Source organism: Hypanus sabinus, unplaced genomic scaffold (genome assembly GCF_030144855.1).
Source record: "Hypanus sabinus isolate sHypSab1 unplaced genomic scaffold, sHypSab1.hap1 scaffold_581, whole genome shotgun sequence".
Classification (NCBI taxonomy): Eukaryota; Metazoa; Chordata; class Chondrichthyes; order Myliobatiformes; family Dasyatidae; genus Hypanus; species Hypanus sabinus.
Genome location: NW_026781440.1, coordinates 13328 through 36570, shown reverse-complemented (window position 1 = coordinate 36570; position 23243 = coordinate 13328). Strand labels below are relative to the sequence as shown.

Here is a 23243-nt window from a genome sequence, read left to right as displayed (position 1 = left end):
CTCACGGCCGCTCGGAGTTGCGAGGCTTAGTGTCGGCAGCGCGCCTGCGCGTCTCCCTATGCTCAAGACACTGGCCGGGGGTCCCTACAGCGCCACCACTGGCCGGAGCCGGAGGGACAGTGCAGAGAGCTCGGCCGTTCGGCTGTTTCACGGGGACACGCCGAACTCCCCATCAACTCCATCCAGCTGGAATGTAATGACCAACAAATATAATTCCTGTCAGCGATTAGCCGTCTGAGTGATTCGATGACTTTTAGAGGAAGGGGTATCCATGGTCCACATTGTCAGGCTGTTAGTTTACCAGGATACAAAGACGCTGCCTGAGGAACTCAATGCATCATCTGCAGCATCTGTGGAGGGAAATGGACCGTCAACATTTCGGGCCAGGACCCTCCCTCTGGACTGAGAGTAGACGGGAAATAGTCAGAGAAAAGAGGAGAGGGTTGGGGATGGGGCAAGAGCTGGAGAGTGAGAGGTGGATCCAGGTGAGGGGGGAGGTGGAAGGTGGAAGGTGGAAATAGTGACAAGGGTGGGAAGTAAGTGGTTGGACCAACACGGTGCTGCAGAAGATGGAAATTAATTCCACAGAGGATTAACAAAGAGGTTAGAGAGTATTTGTTATAAAGCGTGCAATGAAGATTCACCAGACTAATCCCTGGAGTGGTGGGGTCATCATATGAAGAAAGATCAAATGCGATAACCCTTTCATTTAGAGAAGCGAGGACTGAAAGGTGAACACATTGAAATGCACAACATCATTACCGGTTGAACCAGGGATCCCAGTCTCTGAAACATGGATGGACTTTCCGGGACTGAGATGAGGGGAAATGTCTCCACTCTGAGGATGGTGAATGTTTGTAAATCCCCACCACAGAGGGTGGTGAAGACTCAGTGATCGTCCTCACATAAAACAGAGAAAAGCAGATGTGTGGAGACCGAGGGGAATCGAGGAAAAGAGGATCGGGCAGAAGTTTGTGGCTAAGAAGGGAGAGCAGCCGCCATTTTGTTGATGGTTAGAAGGGCTGAATGGCCTCCTGCTGCTGTTTCTCACTTAATGATTCAGAGTTCCTGATCAGTGTGGCCGGAGGAATGTGAATAGAAATTAGTGTTTACTGACATAGACTGATTTAAATGAAACCTGCACATTTCCGGTTTGGGTCTGAGTTCAGTTTCTGACCGGGATGGGAATCGAAACTCTAACTCTGAGCGCTCTGTGACTTGGGGCCGGAGGGAACGGGACCGGGGAAGATATGGTGGGAAAAACTAAATACGTATCTGGTTTAAATTTGGAAATAATATAGGGAAATAATAAAATAATGTGGGAAATGCGGCGGTGGGAACGGCAGGGTGTGAAGGGCGAGGAACAGTCAACGGGTGACGTGAGAGACCCTCCACTCGTCACGTGATCCAGTTTTACCGCAGATCGGAAGCATCTTCGGGTTTGTTTCCGAGGCCCCGCCCACCGCCGGATGACGGAATTAGCACAGTGCGCATGCTCACATTCCCGGGCTTGGCAGTGCTGTTTTTTCGTTCTTTGTGAAACCGGGTCGGCGGTGAGATCGGGATGGGGAGTGGGTTCTCGCCCCCTTGGACGGGGAGCCGGAGACGGATTATTCTCTGCGGGGCAACACCAAAAATTTTCCTTCGGTGAGTATTGAAGCCGGTTCCGATGGGGGAGTTCTGACGTTGGGTAGTGAGTTAACTTTCCTGAACTCAAACAAAGAAAATCTGCATTTGCTGGAAATGCGAGCAACGCGCACAAAATGCTGGAGGAACTCAGCAGGCCGGGCAGCATCTAAGAAAAGAGTACAGTCGACATAACCGGCCGAAACCCTTCGGCAGGACTGGAGAATAAAAGGTGGGGGTGGGGAAGGGAGAGAGAAACAGAAGGTGATCGATGAAACCTGAAGGGGGAGGGGATGAACTTTCCCGGACTGGCGGCCTCGCCTCGCTTCCTTCACAGAATCTGCCGGGGTCGGTTCGGTGTGAAGGTCTCACAAGGTCTCTGAGATGAGCCGCCGCTCAGCCCCTGTTGTTCTGGTCCTATTAGCAGGATGACGTAAACATATTTCTATACTGTTACTGACAGAGAATCGTATAATTTGTGTTCCGTGTGTTATCTGAATATACTTGCCTGTGATGCTGCTACAAGTCAGTGTTTCTCTGTACCTGTACCTTCCCGTACTTGTGCACTTGGCAATAAATTCAACAGGACCTGAGAAATCTCAGTGAGATTTGATTAGTGATGATCATCTTCGCAGCTCGGTCGGTGGAATGTAAAGAGACAGTACACTGTTAAATGCAAGACCCTGAACAGTGTTGATGATCAGAGGGATCTTGGAGTCCCTGAAAGCGACCGTACAGATTGATCTGCACAGATTAAGAAGGCAAATGGTGTGGTTCTCTTTATCATTGTGTTCAAAAGTCTGGAAGTTGTGTTGCAGCTTTATAAGATTAATTAGGCCACATCCGGAGTGTTTCATACATTTGTGGTCGCTCTCGTTCTCTGAAGCATGTCGGGGCTTTGGAGAGGGCGCAGAAGAGGTTTACCAGGACACTGCCTGGAATAGAGGGCATGAGCTATAACGAGAGGTTGGACAAACTTGAGTTGTTTTCTCTGGAGACGTGCCGGCTGGGATGAGACAGAATAGACGTTTATAAGATTACCAGAGGATTAGAAGCAGTGTCTCAGAAAGGCAGCGTCCATTATTAACGAACTCCAGCACCCAGGGCTGCCCTTTTCTCAAAGTTACCATCAGAGAGAGAGAGAGGTACAGAAGCCTGAAGGCACACACTCAGTGATACAGGAACAGTTTCTTCCCCTCTGCCATCTGATAGCCAAATGGACATTGAACCCTTGAACACGACCTCAATATAAATATATAATATTTCTGCTTTTTGCATGATTTTTAATTTATTCATAGAATAATAGAAACCTACAGAACAGTACAGGCCCTTTGGCCCACAAAGTCGTGCTGACATGTCCCTACCTTAGAAATTACTATAGTTACCCATTGCCCTCTATTTTTCTAAGTTAGTTTTTCTCCAGTGCCGCCAGGTACCAATCCAAAAATCTCCGAAAAGACCCTATTATGCCCACCTCCATAAACATTGCCGGCAGCCCATTACACCACTCTCCACCAATCTCTGACCAAAAAAAAAACTCACCCCTGATATCTCCTCTGTACGTACTCCCCAGCACCTTAAACCTGTGCCCTCTTGTGGTAACCAGTTCAGCGCTGGGAAAAGGCCTCTGACTATCCACATGATCAATGCCTCTCATAAACTTATAAACTTCTATCAGGTCACCTCTCATCCTCTGTCGCTCCAAGGAGAAAAGGCCGAGTTCACTCAACCTATTCTCATAAGGTATGCTCCCCAATCCAGGCAACATCCTTGTAACGTGCCTCTGCACCCTTTCTAAGGTTTCCACATTCTTCCTGTAGTGAGGTGACCAGAATTGAGCACAGTGGAGTGTGACCAGGGTCCTATATAGCTGCAACAAAACCTCTCGGCTCCTAAACTCAATCCCACGATTAATAAAGGTCAATGCACCGTATGTCGTCTTAACCACAGAGTTAACCTGCATCGTAGGTTTGAGTGTCCTCTGGACTCAGACTCCAAGATCCCGCTGATCCTCCACACTGTGAAGAGGCTTACCATTAATGCTATATTCTGCCATCATGTTTGACCTGATAAATTGAACAACATCAAACTTATCCAGATTGAAATCCATTTGCAACTTCTCAGCCCAGTTTTGCATCCTTTCGGTATCCTACTGTGACCTCTGACAGCCCTCCACACTATCCACAACACCCCCAACATTTGTGTCATCAGCAAATTTACTAACACATCGCTTCACTTCCTCATCCAAGTCATTTATAACAATCACGATGAGCAATGGTCCCAGATATACATATACTGTAATTCTTTTTATTTTATTTTGTGTTTTCTTTTTCTTCTATATTATGTCTTGCATTGAAATGCTGCTGCAAAGTTAACAAAGTTTACACCACACGCCAGTGATAATAAACCTGATTATGAATCTGTGTGGACAGATAATATATTTTTCCTGGGGGTTGAAATGTCTAATACATTTAAGGTGAGAGGAAATCTGAGCGGCAAGTTTGTCTCTTTCCACAGAAGTGGTGGGTAGCTGGACTCTCTGCCTGGGGGGGGGGGGGGACCCCACCAGTCACGTGATCCTGTTTGCCCCTCCCATTTATCCACAGATGTAACTAACTCTTCGCGCATGCTCACTGTCTCCGGTTGGGTGGTGTTTTCCTTTCTGCTCAGTACTGAAGCGGATTGTCTGCGGGATTGGGAAAGGGTCCTCCCCTCCTAGGTCAGGAAGCCCGGGATCAGATCACAGTCTGCGGGCCGAAGATATCGTTTTCCCATCAGTGAGTATTGAGACCGATCCCGAGTGGGGAGATCCAATGTTAGCCATGAGTGCTGAACTGAGGGCCAATTACTCATTTATTTTCCAATTATCTGGGCTCTTCAAAAATAAGTAGATGTCACTCAATCTGCATTGAACGATCCAAACCAGGAGCCCAGGCAGTTTATTTCCACAGAGTTGAAATGGGAGACCCACCAACAGGTCACATGAGGCTGTTTAACACAGATCTACCCCGCCCTCTGGTTTGTGACTCAAGATCATGTGGTGTGCGGTCAGAGTCCCCGGATGTGAGGTGATGCTTCCTCCATGTTGTGTTGGGGAATCTGATGTTGGCCACTGAGTCCCGTTAACTTCCCCCAACTTGTCTCACTTCCTGAGCCTCCTCGCATTTGTCTTTGAGCTTTTTGGCTGGTGTCTTCTCCCGGACTGGGGTGGGTGAGGAAGGAGAATGTACCAGGTTGTGGGGATCTTTGATTTCACTACCTGCTTTCCTGAGGGACTGGAAAGTCCAGTGTGAGAATGGTTTCTGTGATGTGCTGATCTGGGTCCAAAGGTCTCTGCTGTTCCTCACAGTCACGGGCAGAGCAGTTACCATGAAAAGCATGAAGTGTCTGAATGGGAAACTTTCTATGGTGTGTTGATAAAAATTTGGTGAGGGTTCAAAGTATATATGGCAAAGTTCTTGTTGTTTTGTTCTAACTTTGTCATTTTAAGATCCTTTATACAGTAGTGAGTACTATTAATTCAGTATCTGTGTATTGCTGGAGAACCATAATTGATCGTCCTTGATTTCTTCTCCACCTCATTCCTTCTGCTCATTCCCTGCCCATCTTGTTCAACCTCTGTCCAGTCTCTCTCCCACCAACTTCAGTGACATGCATCAACTATCTGGGTCAACCTTGGTCCACCCTGTGTCACACCTCTTTAGTGATATATATCGGCAATCATTCTTGGCTTCATTGTGAAGTATTCTTTTACACCTTCGGCCTTGCTGAGTTGTTTCCAGAATCAGTTTTTGTCAGCTGGAAATCCAGATGCTCATCAGGTGCCAGTTCTGTTGTGCATTGGTGTGGAGTCCTATTTTGTGAACTGTGACTGCCTGACACACTTCATCATATTACAGTCAGCAAAGAGTTCTGGGAGAGTTGGTGCTTGGGCTCTAGTCCTGTGATCAGCATTCCAGGGAAATGGAACTGCTGGTGTTTTGGCTTTGACTTTGCTTAGTGCTTCTACAGAAGGGGCTGGATGGGTGTCCTTCTTCGAGCAGCTGGACATTGGTTGTGGGGAAATCCTGGATTGCACTACCCAGTGTGAGATGTGGGGACAATGTGTGAGACTCTCAGGGTCGGTGAGTGGCAGATTAAGCTGTGTGACTCTGTGAGGTTGGGTCCTGGGATATCATAGTTTTTGATCCAGGGAAAGTGGACCCGGGGATCGAGCTGCTTGGGCTTGTGAGGTGTTGATCGAGTATTTCTCGTCTGGGATCAGATGTTTGTTTCTGGAGTTCCTTTGGAAGCAATGACTGCCAGTCTGAGGAGAGGATGAGTTCCCATTCCATCCTCACAGGGAGAGGCTGTGAGTAAATGGGCTGTTCCGTGTTTACAACAGTAGAGATAGACCCTGAGTTTGGTGTTCAAACTATGCTTCGAAATCCCCCTTTCACTGTCATCTGTCTGTCACTCGGTGGAAATCAGGCAGAATCTCAAGTTGCTGGAGATCTGCAATAAAAACTGAAAATGCTTGGTCATTCTGACAAAACATTATTACCCTGAATTGTAAAGTTTGTTCCTCTCCCAAAGCTGTTCCTTACCTGCTGAGAATTTCTGATAATTCTAGTTTCTTTTTATTACATTTACCTTGGAATGGTTTCTATTTCCTGAAATTAACCTGGAAATGGAAATGGCTCATTCTGTGCTCGTAGAACAATAGAGAAATCTCAACTTACTCTGTAAATTATCGCAGTATCAATTTATCTCTTATTCCTGGAAATGTGTTCAGTACAATTGCTGCTTGTAAACATGGTTTCCAAAAATAATCTCAGGAATAATCATTGTTATGTATGAGGAGCATTTGTTGGTTCTGGACCTGTGCTCAATGGAGTTCAGAGGGACATTGGGGAGTTGTGGGAGGGATGTATGGATAAGTAAACGCACAGAATGCTGAAAAGCCTGGATACAGTGGACTTGGAGAGGATGTTTCCATCAGAAGTAGAGTCTGTGATCTGACAGCACGGTCTCAGAAAAAAGATGCTTCCCTTTAAAACTGAGATGAGAAGAATTTTTTGGCTAAAAGATGTCTGATCTGTGGAATTTGTTGCTGCAGAGGTTGGTTGAGGCTGCCATTTTGTATATTTATGACACAAAGTAATATATTCATGATTGGTGAGTAGCTCAGGGTTACAGGAGGAAGGCAGGAATATGGTGTTGGAATAAAAATCAGCCATGGTAAATGGTGGGGCAGACCAGATGGATCAAATCACATAATTCTGTTCCTGACTGTATGATGGCTCCTCCTTGTCCCATATCGTTTTGTGATGTGTGAGGGACAATAAATTGTTCACTGCGATCATTATATCTGCCTTCAATGTTTAAATTTCAGTGAGTTTTGTTCTTAGTAACATTGAGCAGAAATGTTTGGTTCTCCTTTTTAATGTTAACATACTTCATTATCTCTCTGGTTAAAGTTAGACCTGAGGTGAGAAGTTTATTTGAAGAAAAACCCCAACTGGAAGCAAACCACAGCTGAAGACGAGAGAACAGCAACAAGTGAATTGGCCCGAGGACTGAGAACAGCAACTGGAGAGAACAACTCTGCATCAAGAGACTCGGATTTCCCAGTGATTCAGTCAGGAGAAAGTTTGGTGAGTCTCATTTACTCATAAACCTGTCCTTTGGACATTACATACCTGTACAAGGGAAGGTAGGAAATAGCTGGAGTGAGACTGAATGTCCCCAGAAGAACCAGTTATGCTTCTGTCAGACCCAGTTGCAATCAGTCCCGGTCTGGTGATGTGCTTCCAGCAGCCCAGCCCTTTAAAACCACTCCCATTCTGTGGAAGTTGAATCCAGATAAAGTCACTCAGAGACCGTACGGTACAAACTCTTTGTTCCAAGCACCCGGGGCGTACTCAGTTAGTCACTCAGACAGGAACAGACTGTGAATGCTACCACCCTATCCACCAATTCCCCTTACACAATAGATTTATCTGTCCAGATACTCCCCCACACAAGACTGGATGGAGCCAAAGTTATTTACTATGACAGCCCCTAAAGACAAATTACAAAATAGTCATAATGGCTCACACACACAGAACAGACTGACGCTGTCCAATCTCTACACATGAACACACAAGGAGATAAGCATCCTGAAACCCTAGCCAGCCACCCTCAAGAAGAAATATGGCTCAGCATGGCTTAGTACATCTGTTGATCATCAGCAGTTTCTTTCAGAAAAACAGGCTGTTATAGTTTAACGAAGTGTTAACCCTTTTACATACTTTATCATTCCCTTCTTTAGATCATTACATGATCAACAAAGCAGTAACTTTTTTACAGAGAGAGCAACTGAGTACAGCTTTGACTTCTCAGTGGGGAAAAACAACATACATCAGTAATTATAACAATGATATGTACAACTTTTAGGACATAGGATTAGGACTTTGCCCCACATATTACCTTACAGGCCTTTGAAGATCACCATTTCAACCCTTCGGTGAACCCGTGTAAATCCTGCCCTACTTTCTTGATGCTGTCAATCTCCTTTGCAGTGTGCTCGGAGAGGGATGTAACGTTAGTAGACTCATCAGGGATGCAGGTGCAGCATTCTGTGTCAATAATAGCACAGGTTCCCCCTTTCTCAGCTGGGATAAAATCTAAAGTCGTACGATTCTGTACGACTGTTTGCCAGATTGCAATCATTTCAATGGATGTTTCTGTTACTTGGGCCTGTGTTTCTGTCACAGGGCCCCTGCAGCCTTGTGGCCAGCTCCTGAAGTTCTTATAGCCAAATTGATTATCTCTCATGAATTTCTGGCTACGCTATAGGAGAGAAAAACTATCATCAAAAATCGCTCAGTCTCAGTTATTCCTCTCGGCTGCTGGGCTCCTGCAGATATGGCCAGGATGCATGTTTCCCAGTGTAGGAAGTTCCGCTTGGTGGGGCCCTGAGACACCATCCCTCAAAACACTGACAGCCACGGTCATCACAGACTGGAGCACAGTTCCTCACTCTCTTCCCCGGGTGTTATTTGAAAAAGCCCAGGCAGATAGTTCCTCACTCTAGTTGAGCAGGATTACTGACATTTGAATCATACTTTTACCATACCGAGGAATTTCAGCACAAATCCAGCAGGCCCCTGGTTCTACCTGCTTGGCATAGGTGTGACAGAGAGACAGAAAGGTGTTAACATGGGGGCCCCCGGGTGCTGGGGTGAGCCCTCTTAAAGACATAAACACGAGCAGCACCGTATCATATCAGTTTAAATACCATATCAGTACCATATCAGTTTAAATGAACCAGCAGCTATAGACCACACCTGGAGTCTGTTTTTGATGTTAAAACCACTCTCTTTATTCGTATCTACTTATAATATAACAAATTAAGCAAAATAATCAAAAGTTAAAAAGTGTTATGAGTACACATACGTGTAAATATAACTCCCAAACCTTTGAGCTCAGGGAATATCAAGCTTAAAGTATTGAGATGGTGAACTATGAAAGTTCAGTTCAGCCATGGAATAAATGACAGGTTAACAGTCGCTGTAGGTTCTATCCGTCGTCGTTCTAAATCTACATACAAATTATCGCCAGAAGCAGCTTATCACAGGCGTACTGTCTTCAGAAGGAACTACCACACAAGCAAGGGTTGACTCTCAGGTAGATTCCACAAGGTACTCCCAATCCAGATCCAACACACAAAGTATTACTGACAGTGATTTCCACAGAATATCCCTTCTCACAAGTGTTTACCACATAACACACCCGAATACGGCTAAGGGTTAACAAAAGTGGTAGCTGCGAGATACTCCAACAACATCCCCAGATGGATTATACGAATTATCACCAGCAGTGATTGGTCACAAGGGTACCTCTTCAAGTGAATTACCACACCCAGGCAAGGGTTAGCACAAGTGGTCCTCACAGGATACTCCCAAACCAACAGATCCACTCCTATGGATCAAACAAAGTGACAATCACACATTCAGTACACGCTGGATCAGTAATCAACCCACCTTGTGGGCACAGGAGAGTCCAAACAGTGGCCTTTGGCCACTATGCCCTTTGTTTCGAACTTTCCATCTTCTTTCTTTCTCTCCGGCTGACTGTGTTCGTGACTATCCTTGCTTAAATAAAACAAACTGTGAGCTATATAAACACAATCTGCGAACAAGTGTAAACATGCTGCATAGTCAAATAGTTCTGCCCCCCTCTCTCTCTTAGTAAGAATCAAACAGGAGAATATTAGTTCCCTTCGGGATTGATCGGGATTCGAAAGTCGGGTCCCAAAAATATGTCGATGCTCGTCACATTCGATTTCGGACATTGTCAGGCCAATCCATATTATTTGTATTAATAATGTTGGCTAACTTAGTTGGTAAGCATTGGAGCAGTAAGTCATTAATAATGGGTATTTGTCCCTCCAGTTTAAAGGCTTGGTCTCCTGTGAAACTGCCGTAGCAGGCCACAAATCACATCCACCCATTCACGCTCCGCTTTTAGCGGCTCCCAACCTTTGGCATTCCTTCTGCAGTACATACCTCTATCCCATTCCATTATTCCTCCAGCTTGCTGATAATATACTGTTCCACTTTAAACGTATGTCACATCCGGAACTTTTTCCAGTTAGCCGAGGATTTCCTTCCACGCCGCTGTGCGGTGTTGGGAAATCATGTACAAGGCAAGTTACAGCAGTAGTTTGCCATTGCCTTCTGCTGGGTGAGTTGTTTTGTTTAAGAGATCACCAGCTGTAACCCAGCGCGGATGAAAGTGTGCAAGGGAGTCGGCTGGATTCGAACTCAAGACCTCTCGCCTCAAAGTCCAATTCTGAAGCCAGTAGGCCATCAGTGGCATAGCTGGCAAAGTTCCATTTTACATCTGCCTTTTCCTTCCATTCCCTTTTCAATGATTTCCACTTCTTTCCTCAGTTCTTTTTCCATATCAGATTTACTGCTTGTTCTCATGAGGTAATAACCCAGGCTCCCCCACCCCCCTCCGTCCGAGGCCACATTTTGTTCCCCAATTTCTTACTCAGTGCTGCACTAAACATTTGAAAATCTTTTTCCTTGTCTGGAAAACTCTCACACAAAATTGTGTCGGGCTGCTCCTGGCACACTCGTATCAATTGACTGCAATTAACCGATTATCTCTAAGTAATTTATCAGGCACAAAGCCTCCTGCTCAATTAACAATCAGATAAATTTACCCGGCAGGCACCTCCTGCTCAATTGATGAATTTACCTGACATGTCTGCTTCCTGCCCACTTAGTAAAGTTCACCCAGTACCGTCTCCTGGCCACTTAATAAACTTTATCCAATACTGCCTCCTGCCCACTTAGTAAAAATTTTGCCTACCTTATACTAGTCTCCCGACAGATTTTTTTCCCGATCCTGTCAAGGTATGTGATCAGCCTTGGGCAAGGCACCATATATCCAAAGGAACTAACAGTGAGCGACAAATGTAAAATACCTATTGGGCTCCCGGTCAGTCCCCACAGTCCCCAGAGTGGTTCAGCTGCTTACTCAGCCCGTCTGCTCAGTGCTCTGTAGATAGAGATCCTGTTTGTGATGCCAAATGTTAAAGCTGAATCTGAATAAAACTCGAGAGACAAGCTTCTTATTGACACCACAGTTTATTGCACATTCTCCTGCAGGACTTTGAGCCCCAGTTGTCAAAGGGAAGGCACGTAAGCACTGCCACTATCTGACAAGTCGACTGACTTAGGTTACAGCCGTATATTTATACATAGTACACGCCATGCATCACTATTTCAAGATGTTATTTGAACTGGTATGCCCACCAAGTGTGTTGGTGCAAATCTTAATTACTTAGATAACAGAGTTTGTTATATTGAGGTTTTAATTATGGATGGATGTACTGTCCAGTCCTTATTCCCTTTGCAAAGCCCTGACTTAATTACAAACAGATGTTCATTCCTGTCCTTATCAGTGAGTCCTCTGCCCCTTACTCAAATGAGGGTAGAATGTATAATGGTATCAACTAACAACGGTACAGTATACAATGTTATCAGCTCTCAGTGTGTCTCTCTGCAAGCCACAGAGAACTGGCAATGAGCCTGGCTGAGCTAACCACTGAAGACAGTGTTTACTTCGGTTCAAATATTCCTATTCAGTCCCAATTATTCTTTTAGCCAGAGGTTACATAGGTTACATAGGTTTTGTTTTATATATCCTCAATTCCTCAGGAGGGTTCAGGGGAAATATTTATGTCCAATATAGAAACTGGTGTTACCTGTGTGTATTGAAGAATGAATTGGGAGAAATTGTTATGGGAAACAGGGAAATAGCAACAGAATTTAATGCATACTTTAGATCTATCTTCACCAGGGAGGACACAGGCAATCTCCCAGATGTATGCATGGGCCAGGGTCATAAGATATCAGAGGAATTGAGACAGATTGACATTAGGAAAGAAACTGTGATGAGTAGACTGGTAGGACTGAAGGCTAATAAATCCCCAGGTCCAGATGGTCTGCATCTGCGGGTTCTAAAAGAGGTGGCTCAGGAAATTGCGGATGCATTGGTAATCATTTTCCAATGTTCCTTAGATTCAGGATCAGTTCCTGAAGATTGGAGAGTGGCTAATGTTATCCCACTTTTCAAGAAGGGAGGGAAGGAGAAAACGGAGAACTATCGCCCTGTTAGCCTAACGTCAGTCGTGGGGAAGATGCTTGACTCCATTATTAAGGACGAAATAGTGGCACATCTTGATGGCAGTGATAGGATTAGGCTGAGCCAGCATGGATTTACCAAGGGCAAATCATGCTTGACTAATCTGTTGGAGTTTTTTGAGGGTGTAACAAGGATGTTAGACGAGGGTAAGCCAGTGGATGTTGTGTACCTAGATTTTCAGAAGGCATTCGATAAGGTGCCACATAGGAGATTGGTGAGTAAAATCAGAGCTCATGGCATTGGGGGCAGGGTTTCAACATGGATAGAAAACTGGTTGGCAGATAGAAAGCAAAGAGTAGCAGTGAATGTGTGTTTCTCGGACTGGCTGGTGGTGTCTAGTGGGGTACCACAGGGCTCTCTATTGGGACCACAGCTCTTTACGATTTATGTCAACGATTTAGATGAGGGCATTGAAAACTATATCAGCAAGTTTGCTGATGATACTAAACTGGGTGGCAGTGTGACATGCGAAGAGGACGTTAGGAGAATACAGGGAGACTTGGTTTGACTGTGTGAGTGGGCAGATACTTGGCAGATGTCATTCAATGTGAATAAATGTGAAGTTATCCAGTTTGGAAGCAGGAACAAGAGGGCAGAGTATTGTCTGAACGGTGTAGAGTTAGGTAAGGGAGAAATGCAAAGAGACCTAGGAGTCCTAGTTTGTCAGTCAATGAAGGTGAATGAGCAAGTGCAACAGGCAGTGAAGAGGGCAAATGGAATGTTGGCCTTTATTACAAGGGGAATTGAGTACATGAGCAAGGATGTCCTTTTGCATTTGTACAGGGAAGTGGAATAAAGTTAAATAGAGAACTCTTGTTGTTATCCCACACAACAACAGATGGAACACTTTAGAAACTGTTGGGGTGGGGAGGGTAGATTACCTGACAGAGAAAAGTCAAAGGGGTGATAGTGAATTCATTAGTTAGGGGAACAGAACAGGAGGGGACTGAAATCCTAGTGGTAAGGCTTGCTAGTGCTAGTGTGGGTGAAGGGTGTGATGTGGTTAAAATAAGTTGCTGGGGAAATTGGAGCCAGAATGACAGAACAGATAGTTGAGAGGGTGAATTGAATTGAATTGACTTTATTCGATACATCCTTGCTGCACACGAGGAGTAGAAATCTTTACATTACATCTTCACCAAAATGTGCAATGTGTAATTAATAGTAACTTAAAATAGATAGTTTGTACATAGGACAGTCAGTATAACATTGAAATGCAATTGTATCAGCATGAATTAATCAGTTTGATGGCCTAGTAGAAGATGATGACCCAGAACCTGTTGGTCCTTTTGCTGTGGTACCGTTTCCTGGATGGTAGCAGCAGGAACAGTTTGTGGTTGTGGTGAATTTGGTCCCCAATATCCTTTGGGCCTTTTGACACACTTGTCCCTGTAAATGTCCTGAATAGTGGAAAGTTCACATCTACAGATGCGCTGGGGTGTCTGCACCACTCTCTGCAGTTTCCTGCGATTAATGGAAGCACAGTTCCCATACCAGGCAGAGATGCAGCCAGTCAGCATGCTCTCAATTGTGTCCCTGTAGAACGTCCTTAGGATTTTGGGTCCCCGTCCCCAACTTCTTCAACCATCTGAGGTGAAAGAGGTGCTGCTGTGCTCTTTTCACAACACAGCCAGTATGTACAGACGATGTGAGATCCTTGGTGATGTTTATGCTGACAAATTTAAAGCTGTTCACCTTCTTAAACCCAGATCGATTGATGTCAACAGGGGTTAGCCTGTCTCCATTCCTCCTGTAATCCACAATCAGCTCCTTTGTTTTTGTGACAGTGAGGGCGAGTTTGTTATCTTGACACCAGTCAGATGTTGTTCAGACCTCAGATAGAGTCAGCAATCAAATGGTTGAGCATGGTGTGATGAATGTGCTGAGCTGTGTATATCACAATGCAAGAAGCATCGTAGGAAAGCCAGATGAGCTCAGGACAGGGAATTATGATACTGGAGCCATTATTGGAATTTGGTTGCTCCCAACAATCTGAGGGATTTAGAGGAACAACATTGTAGAGAGATTGCAGACCATGCCAATAAACAAAGGTTGATTCAGTAAGTGATTCTAACTTTACATATATAGACTGGACTCCCATACTGTAAAAGGACTAGATGGGGTAAAGTTTGTCAAATGTGCCCTTAATCAGTATGTGGAATTTCTGATATAGAAGTGTACAATAAGCTGTTAGGAAATGATCCAGGGCTGGTGACAGAATTTGTGATCATAATGCCATGAAATTCAAAGTAAATATGGAAAAAGAGGGGTCTGGACCACGGGTTGAGATTCTAAATTGGAGAGAGGTCAATTTTGATGGTATCAGAAGCATCTGACAAGTGTGGTTTGGAACAGGCTCATTCCTGGCAACACAGTTCTTGTAAGTGGAAGGCCTTCAGAAGTAAAATTTTGAGGGTGTAGGGTTTGTATGTGCCTGCCAAAATAAAAGTTGAAAAGTTACAGGTGCAGGGAACCTTGCTTTTCAAGAGATATTGAGGCCCCGGATATTTTGTTCCTCCAAATGCCTCAGACTGTTGGGTGCTACCCGGACCCATTAATGATGACAATATCAGGACTCCACACCCTGAGCTCATGTGGCTTTTTTTTAAAGTTGTCTGCTGTTGGTTTCTAAAAGCTTCCCAATAGTCTTTGCTCTTTTGTTTGCCCACTCTTTGGCTTTTATGTTGGCTTTGGCTTCTCATTTCAGTCACGGATATGTCCTCCTGCCTTTCCAATGCTTCCACTTCTTTGGGATGTATCGATCACTCAGCTCCCGAATTGCTCCAGAATCTCCAGCCATTGCTGCTCCGTTGTCACTCCTTCCTTTTCCCTTCCAAACAAGTTTGGCCAGCATCTCTGTCACAGAAACATGGAGAAGTTCAGTCCAGAACCAGGATATTTGGCCCATCTAGACAATGCCAAAAAACATTTAAGCGGTCTAATGCAAATACCTGCACCGGGACCATCACCCTCCATACTCCTACCACCCAGGGTCCCATCCAAACTTCCTTTAACTGGTGAAACTGAGCTGATTTTCACTACTTATATTCATCTCATTCCACACTGTCATGACCAGTGAAGAGCTTTTCCACATGTTCCCATTAAATTTTCACCTTCCCCACTTACCCATGACCTCTGGTTGTCATCCCACACAACCTCAGTGGAAAAAGCTGCTTGCATTTATCCTATCTATACCCTCATACTGTTGTGTACTTCTAAGAAATCCTCAAACCAGTGTACTCTTTCCTTGTTTATGTTTCGAGCCATTTTCAGGTGTATAAGATGATGAGGGGCATTGATCGTGTGGATAGCCAGAGTATTTTTTTTCCCCAGGTCTGAAATGGCTAACACGAGAGGACATAGTTTTAAGGTGCTTGGAAATAGATACCGAGGGGATGTCAGAGGTAAGTTTTTTACACAGAGAGTGGTGGGTGTGTGGAATGCACTGCCGGCTATTTGTGTGAGAGTGTTTCAGTTACTGTGGGGCCAGGCACCCATGCAGCACAGTGGGAACAGGGAATAATACCAATGGAGAGAGTCAAACTGAGCCAGGTCACAGATTGGAGATGGCAAAAATGCCCCATTCTTATAGAGACAGGAAGAAAATCAGAGCGTTCAATGCTCATTCCAGATACCAGCACTGTGCCCAGTTAGAAGATGAATTCTCCATCCAACTTGGGTTGAACCTCACTGTAACAGTGTGATGTCAGATCACACCTTCACAACTCAAGTGATCTCATCAGAAATGTTGTTCTACACCAGGGGTGGGCAAACTTTTTGACTTGTGGGCCACAAAGGGTTCTAAAATTTGACAGGGAGGCCGGACCAGGAGCAGATGGATGGAGTGTTTTGGTAATACACCTCATAAGAGAAAATAAAATATCATGGAATATGTAGAAAACATGTGCTTTAATTTCAATTGAAAATGAACAAATGCATTACAACAAAATATCTGTCTTTGAAGTCCCATGGTATTTAGCTATTTATTGAAATGACTTTTAAAACACTGAAAATTAAATGAATAAAATACAGCCTTTTTTAATAGTAAATTATTATTTTAAAGCACTGAAAATTCTGTTATCCTTCAAGATATTATCATCATCACTCTCCTCCTGACTGTCTTTATTTCAAAAACGGTAGGAGATGCAGGTCTACTTGTCCTGCTCCTTCTTATTCAACTGTCCCCTGTGCCAAAACTCAACAACGACCAGCACAAAGACAGAACAGTGACAGCGCGCCAGTATGCGGAGCGCGTTATTTGATCTGGAGCGCATTTTTTATTTTGAGAACGTACGTGCACCTGCGCACTACTCATGTCCATCACTTAACAGAAATGACATGTAACATGTAAGGATTATTGAAAAAAATATTTTCAAATGCATTTTTTACATAACACAATGAAGAAACTTATTTTTAATTTCAGTGGGAACAGTGTTGTTGGTCTCCCTTTTCAGCCAGCGCATCAAAGTCTGGATTTAGTTTTGTTGTGGCGATTCTCAGGATGGATCTGAGGTGTTGGTCAGTTAACTTGGATCTGTGGCTGGCTTTGTTGATGTTCATGACGCTGAACGCCTGTTCACACAAATAGGTCAAGCCGAACAAAGAGTAAAGTGCAAATGTGGAGTAATACGCTGCACCTCAACAAAGGTCAATGTGTAGCGGTGTGCTACATGCAGCGCTAAAATTACGACACGGAGTCGGTAACTGCAGTCGAAGAAAAAAAACTTCATTCGAAATCCCCAACCTCACTTTTAAGCCTCCCTCAACCTGCTCCCCGTGGCGCAGAGGCTCCAAAGCTCTGTGCTCGCAAATCTCCGCAGGCTATCTCCCTTAGCCGGAACGCTGGCTAATTGTGAGCCGGTTCGGATGTGCCAGGAAATGGGTCACCACAAATGTATATAGAGTGCGTCATCTATTGGGAAAACGCCAGAATTGTGGGGAAAAAAACGTTAACAAGGTTATTAATATAATTTCATCAAGTTCTGCAGGCCGGATTAAAAAGCTTAACGGTCCGCAGTTTGCCCATGCCTGTTCTACACCCACTGATGGATTTTTAAAATCTTTTTACAGGTTACAAATGACAAGAAATTTGTCTACTGAAATCTGGAATACAGTTTTGCTGTCTCAGTCCAGATATTTAAGAAATGGATCAAGGGATTCACTCGATCATCCTTCCTGCTCAGACAGTGGGGAGGGATTCACTCGATCATCCTTTCTGCTCAGACTGTGGGGAGGGATTCACTCGATCATCTGAACGACTGGCATGTCCATCATTCTAATCAGGGGGGAAACCATTCACCTGCTCAGACAGTGGGAATGGATTCAGTCGGTCATTTCAATTGAATGTATATCAGCAAGTTTACACTGGCAAGGCCATTCACCTGTGCTGTGTGTGGACACTCCGGTCAGTTCACACTGGGCAGAGGCTGGTCCTCTGCTGAATTTGTGGTGTAAGGATTCACTCGGTCATCTGTCCTAATGGCTCACAAGCGAGGTCTCCCCGGGGAGCGGCCGTTTACCTGTTCGGACTGTGGGAAGGGATTCACTCAGTCATCTGAACTGAAGGTACATCAGAGAGTTCACACTGGGGAGAGGCCATTCACCTGCTCATACTGTGGGAAGGGATTCACCACATCATCTCACCTACTGATTCACCAGTCAGTTCACACTGCAGTGAGAGATTTCACCTGCTCAGTCTGTGGGAAGACATTCACTCGGTCATCTAACCTACAGAGACACCAGCAAGTTCACACTGGGGAGAAGCTGTTCACCTGCTCAGACTGTGGGAAAGGATTCACTCGATCATTCAACCTACAGAGTCACCAGCGAGTTCACACTGGGGAGTGGCTGTTCACTTGCTCAGACTGTGGGAAGGGATTCAGTCAGGCATCTCACCTACAGAGACACCAGTCAGTTCACACTGGGGAGAAGCCATTCACCTGCTCATTTTGTGGGAAGACATTTACTCAGTCATCCAACCTACAGACACACCAGCGAGTTCACACTGGGGAGAAGCCGTTCATTTGCTCAGACTGTGGAAAGGGATTCACACAGTTAGGTAGCCTACAAGCACACCAGTTAGTTCACACTGGGGAGCGGCCATTCACCTGCTCAGACTGTGGGAAGAGATTCACCACATCATCTCACCTGGTGACTCACCAGTCAGTTCACACTGCAGTGAGGGATTTCATCTGTTCAGTCTGTGGGAAGACATTCACTCAGTCATCTAACCTACAGAGACACCAGCAAGTTCACACTGGGGAGAAGCTGTTCACCTGCCCAGACTGTGGGAAAGGATTCACTCGATCATTCAACCTACAGAGTCACCAGCGAGTTCACACTGGGGAGAGGCTGTTCACCTGCTCAGACTGTGGGAAGGGATTCACTCAGGCATCTCACCTACGGAGACACCAGTCAGTTCACACTGGGGAGAAGCTATTCACCTGCTCAGTCTGTGGAAAGTCATTCACTCAGTCATCCAACCTACAGACACACCAGCGAGTTCACACTGGGAAGAGGCCATTCACCTGCTCAGACTGTGGGAAGGGATTCACCACATCATCTCACCTAGTGACACACCAGTCAGTTCACACTGCAGAGAGGGATTTCACCCTCTCAGATAGTGAGAAGGGATTCACTCAGTCATCTGATCTGCTGGCACACCAGTGAGATCCACTGGGGAAAGGCCGTCGACCTGTGAATGTGGGAAGGCATTCACATGATCATCTCATCTATTAGAACACCAGTGAGTTCACACCACGTCTGCTCAGACTTTGGGGAGAGATTCTCTCAACCGTCTCCACCAAAGCTGCATCATTATGTTCCACTGGGGAGGGGCCATTCACCTGTTGTGAATATGGGAAGGGATTCATTCAATAATCTAACCTTGTAACACACGACCGGGTTCACATTGGGGAGAAAGTTTCAATAAGCTGCAGGATGAATGCATCCCCATTGCTGAATGCAATTTCGAGAGTGACAGGCGGAGTCTAGTACAAGAGGGCATGACTTGTGGTTTGCAGGACACCCATTCAGAACAGAGAATCAGAGAATTTTTTTTTGTCAGAGGGTGATGGATCTGTGGAATTTGTTGCCACGGGCAGCAGTGGAGGCCAAGTCATTGGGTGTGTCTAATGCAGAGATTGATAGGTATCTGAGTAGTCAGGGCATCCAAGGTGATAGTGAGAAGGTGGGGGAATGGGACTGAAGGGCAGATTGGATCCACTCATGATGAAATTGTGTAGCAGACTCGATGGGCTGAATGGCCGACTCTGCTCCTTTGTCTTATGGTCTAATGTGATTATTTTTTCTCATGTGCGTTATTCCTCTTCCTCCTTCTGTCCAAGGAAGTGTTAATCTAGGTGGGTTTGAGTGTAAGTAGTCTTTTCTAAACTTGTCATTTCTGTTCTTACTTATCTTTGTAAATTTTACTGAGTGAAATGGGACTAAGATATTTTCATTAAAAAAAAGTCAATGTCGGTATTGATGGAAGTGTTTATTGCCTTTGTTGTATTTGTTGAGCATAGAGCTCTGTTCCACAGTTTTTTAAAGCCTTGAAATAAATTTTGTCAAAGGTTTTCCCAATATTGCACTACTTTCTGTTGTTTTTGCTTGTTGATTTTCCAGATACGTGGTTATCACGAGTCCCAAAGAAGGGTCATGGCCGGAAATGTTGATTCCCATCCATTAATGCTGCCTGACCTGCTGAACTTCTCCAGCACTTTGTGTGAATTTCTCTTGATTTCTTGCATCTGCAGGTTATCCTGTTTCCCAGATATTTATATGTTTAGTGAAATAACAAGCCAATAGTGGGGTTGTGTGGCTCTGTTGGTAAAATATTAAATAAAATCATTAGATAAGAGGAGGCCATAGGGTTGGGCAGTGTAAAATCTGTGGGTAGAAATAAGGAACAGCAAATGTACAAAAAAATCCTTGAATGGAATTGTATAGTGACACCAAAACAGCATGTGGTCCACAATTTACAATGAGAGATAGAAAATGAGTGCCAAAAGGGCAATGTTACAATGTTCATGGGGGATTGTCATGCAGGTGATTAGGAAAATCAGGATGGTGTTGGTCTCAAGAGGAGGAATTCCTGGATTGCCTACAAGATGCTTTTTAGAGCAGCTCGTCATTGAGCCCACTTGGGGATCAGCTATTCTGGATTGAGTAATGTAAAGAACCAGAAATAATTAGGTCACTTGAGTTCAAGGAACCCTTTGGGACAAGTGATCTTAATATGATCAAATTCACCCCGACATTAGAGAAGGAGAAACTAATGTCATATGAATAAAAAGATAATTAGAGAGGCCTGAGAGAAAATTTGGTCAAAATTGATTTGGAAAGAACACGGGCAGGGATGAAAACAGAGCAGCAATGGCTGGAATTTCTGGAAGTGACGGGATATTCACATCACAAAGAGGAAGTAGTATTCTAAAGGTAAGGTGACAAAACCGTAGCTGCTAAGAGAAACCAAAGACAACATAAAGACGAAAGAGGGCACAGAACAAAAATCACCAGGCAGTTAGAGAATTGGGAAGTTTTAAAAATGAACAGAATGCATCTAAAATCATTAAGAAGGAAAAGATGGAATACTTAGGTGAGCTAGCCAGTAATATTAAAGAGGATACCATTTTTAATTTCAGGTACATATAATGTAAAAGAGAAACTGAAATGGATATCAAGCCACTGGAGAATGATGCTGGAGAGGGAATAATGGGGTGGGGGTGAAAGGTGATGGCTGATGAACTGAATAAGTATCGTACTCTTTGGAAGACACTGGCATGAGTATGGAAGTCCCAGATGTCAGTGGTCAGAATGTGTAAAGTTATGTTACTCGGGAGTAAGTAGAAGGAAAGGCAATGGGCTGTGATTTTTTTTTTACTGGAAGGAGAAATCGATATTCATGCCTTCAGGTTGGAGCTATGCAGTTGGAATATGATGTGTTTCTCTTCAACCCTGAGGGTGTCAAGTGGATCAACTCCAGCCATTGCTATTCTGCCATCATCGCTGCCAGTGTACCCTTCCAATCAACTTTGGTAAGCTCTTCTCCAGTGCCTCTGTAGTTCCCCTCACTCCACTAATAATGATGCATCTTGTTTTACCTTTCCCCTCTCAAAGTGAAGGGTGAATTCAGTCATGTTATTATCATTGTATTCACCTGCTCCCTTTACCAAAAGCTCCCCAATCAAATTTGGTTCATTCCAAAATTAACTTTTCCCCAGTGGGCACAATTGCAAAGGTAGGTCACATCCGGAATTTTCAATTTAGCGGGCGATTTCCTCTGACGTATTGGGAAATCGTGTGCGAGGCTAGTTACAGCAATGGCTTCCCATTGTTGTATTTGCCTTCTGCCGGGTGAGATATTTTTTAAGAGATCACCAGCTCTTAAACCAGCACGGATGGAGAGCATGCAAGGGTGCCGGCTGGATTCGAACTCAGGACCTCCCGCCACTGATGCCACTACGCCACCAGCCAGCTGCACAATCCCAAGCTGTTCTGAAAGGCATCTCATTGGTATTTTCCACATTCCCTCTCTTGAGATCAAGCACCAATCCAATTTTCACAATCTACCTTCACCCATCCCACTCATGGACTATTTGTCTCACTCCCATCGGGGGTAGATACGCAGCGACCTCACCAGGACTACCAGCCTCCGGGACAGCTACTTTTCCCAAGCAGTAAAGCTGATAAATATCACTACCCACTAACCCACACTTCCGCAACACCAAACACCTCTGCTTTATCATTTCCTATCTGTCATCTTATATGCAGGCATCCTATGCCGAGCGTCACTTTATGAACATACAATCAATCCGTGCACAGTATATAAGCCGTGGATATATGTTGTTACTGTTGTGTTTCTGTGTTGCATCTGAACGGGAGGAATAATTATTTCGACCTCATTTACATGTGTCTGCTGGAAATAGAATTAAACAACCCTGAATCTTGAAGAAGCATTTCAGCAGGCTGAAGCTTCACATTTCTGTCTCTCAGCGTTATTACGACAGAGCGCCACCTGGTGACAATGGAGTCCACTGTTACGAATGTGCCACAACTCTGAGGGGCCGAAGGGTACAAAGTAGCCCCCTCATTTTTGAGAATCGCAAGATCGCTATTAATTCGGGTCTGGGACCCAGGAAATGAGAGAGAGATGTCCAGAATACACACGGTTTGGAATGTGTCCTGGCCTCAGCAAGACAAAGCCACGGATGATGGCCATTGTCTCTTGGAGACGGAATTGTGTATTGAGTACTGTACTATTCATTGAAGCCCTCAGGGAATGACCAGAGTGGTCTGGTTGAGGGATTGCATCATCCCAACCCGATCGACATCTGAGACCCCGTGAGTAAGGATAAAAGAGGGTCTGGGGAACAACCCCTTCAGACGCACCAGGAGAAACGCTAGAAATCCCGTGACAGCGTTTAATAGCGACAGCCGGTGGGGGGTTCGTGTGCGTCCTTTCCCTTGCCTGGTATTGGGACCTTACCACGGAAGAACGGCTTAGCTAAACGACTGGCTACACCAAGGGAACTCTCGAAGGATCGAATTTATGAAAAGGAAAAGCTGGCAAGTTTCTAAAAATCTCTCTCTTGACTCCAACCAAAGGCTGCAGCCTGAATGAACTGAGTGACTTTTATATTTCTATCGGACAATACATTATCCCCGAGACAACGATAGAGCTTATTTCTTATTGATTATTATTATACCCGCACTTTTAGATTCAGTATTGACGACGTATATTATCTGTATGTTTGTATTGATGTTATTTTTGTGTTTTTTTTTCTAATAAATACTGTTAAAAATAGTACCATCAGACTTCAACGGAGCTCTCTATCTTTGCTGGTAAGCGACCCAGTTACGGGGTTCGTAACACCACAAATCAGGGGGTCCTGTTATTGTGGTAAATCACCACGATAAGAAGGGTTGTAGGG

General features: G+C 44.7%; 1 protein-coding gene across 4 annotated transcripts; it reads left to right on the top strand.

Moving 5' to 3' along the window:
- The first annotated feature begins 1501 nt into the window (after positions 1-1501).
- Positions 1502-23235, top strand: LOC132389467 (zinc finger protein 235-like). 4 transcript variants are annotated; one of them, XR_009510532.1, is made up of 5 exons: positions 1502-1647; positions 7086-7262; positions 15643-15713; positions 19936-20033; positions 21273-23233. XR_009510532.1 is itself a non-coding variant. In XM_059961991.1 (4 exons), exon 4 carries the CDS (start codon positions 17788-17790, stop codon positions 18976-18978), a length of 1191 nt encoding a protein of 396 aa, XP_059817974.1. In that variant the 5' UTR covers positions 1502-1647; positions 7086-7262; positions 15643-15713; positions 17380-17787; the 3' UTR covers positions 18979-19795. The 4 variants fall into 4 exon arrangements, 2 of the variants coding, with proteins under 2 accessions (XP_059817974.1, XP_059817975.1); XR_009510533.1 differs by lacking the exon at positions 15643-15713 and having other exon boundaries at positions 19936-20066; positions 21225-23235; XM_059961991.1 differs by lacking the exons at positions 19936-20033; positions 21273-23233 and adding an exon at positions 17380-19795.
- Positions 23236-23243: the final 8 nt, after the last annotated feature.

Excerpts from the sequence above, each read along its gene's own strand:
- LOC132389467 (XM_059961992.1), top strand. The coding sequence starts at position 17,788 with ATGGCTCACAAGCGAGGTCTCCCCGGGGAGCGGCCGTTTACCTGTTCG.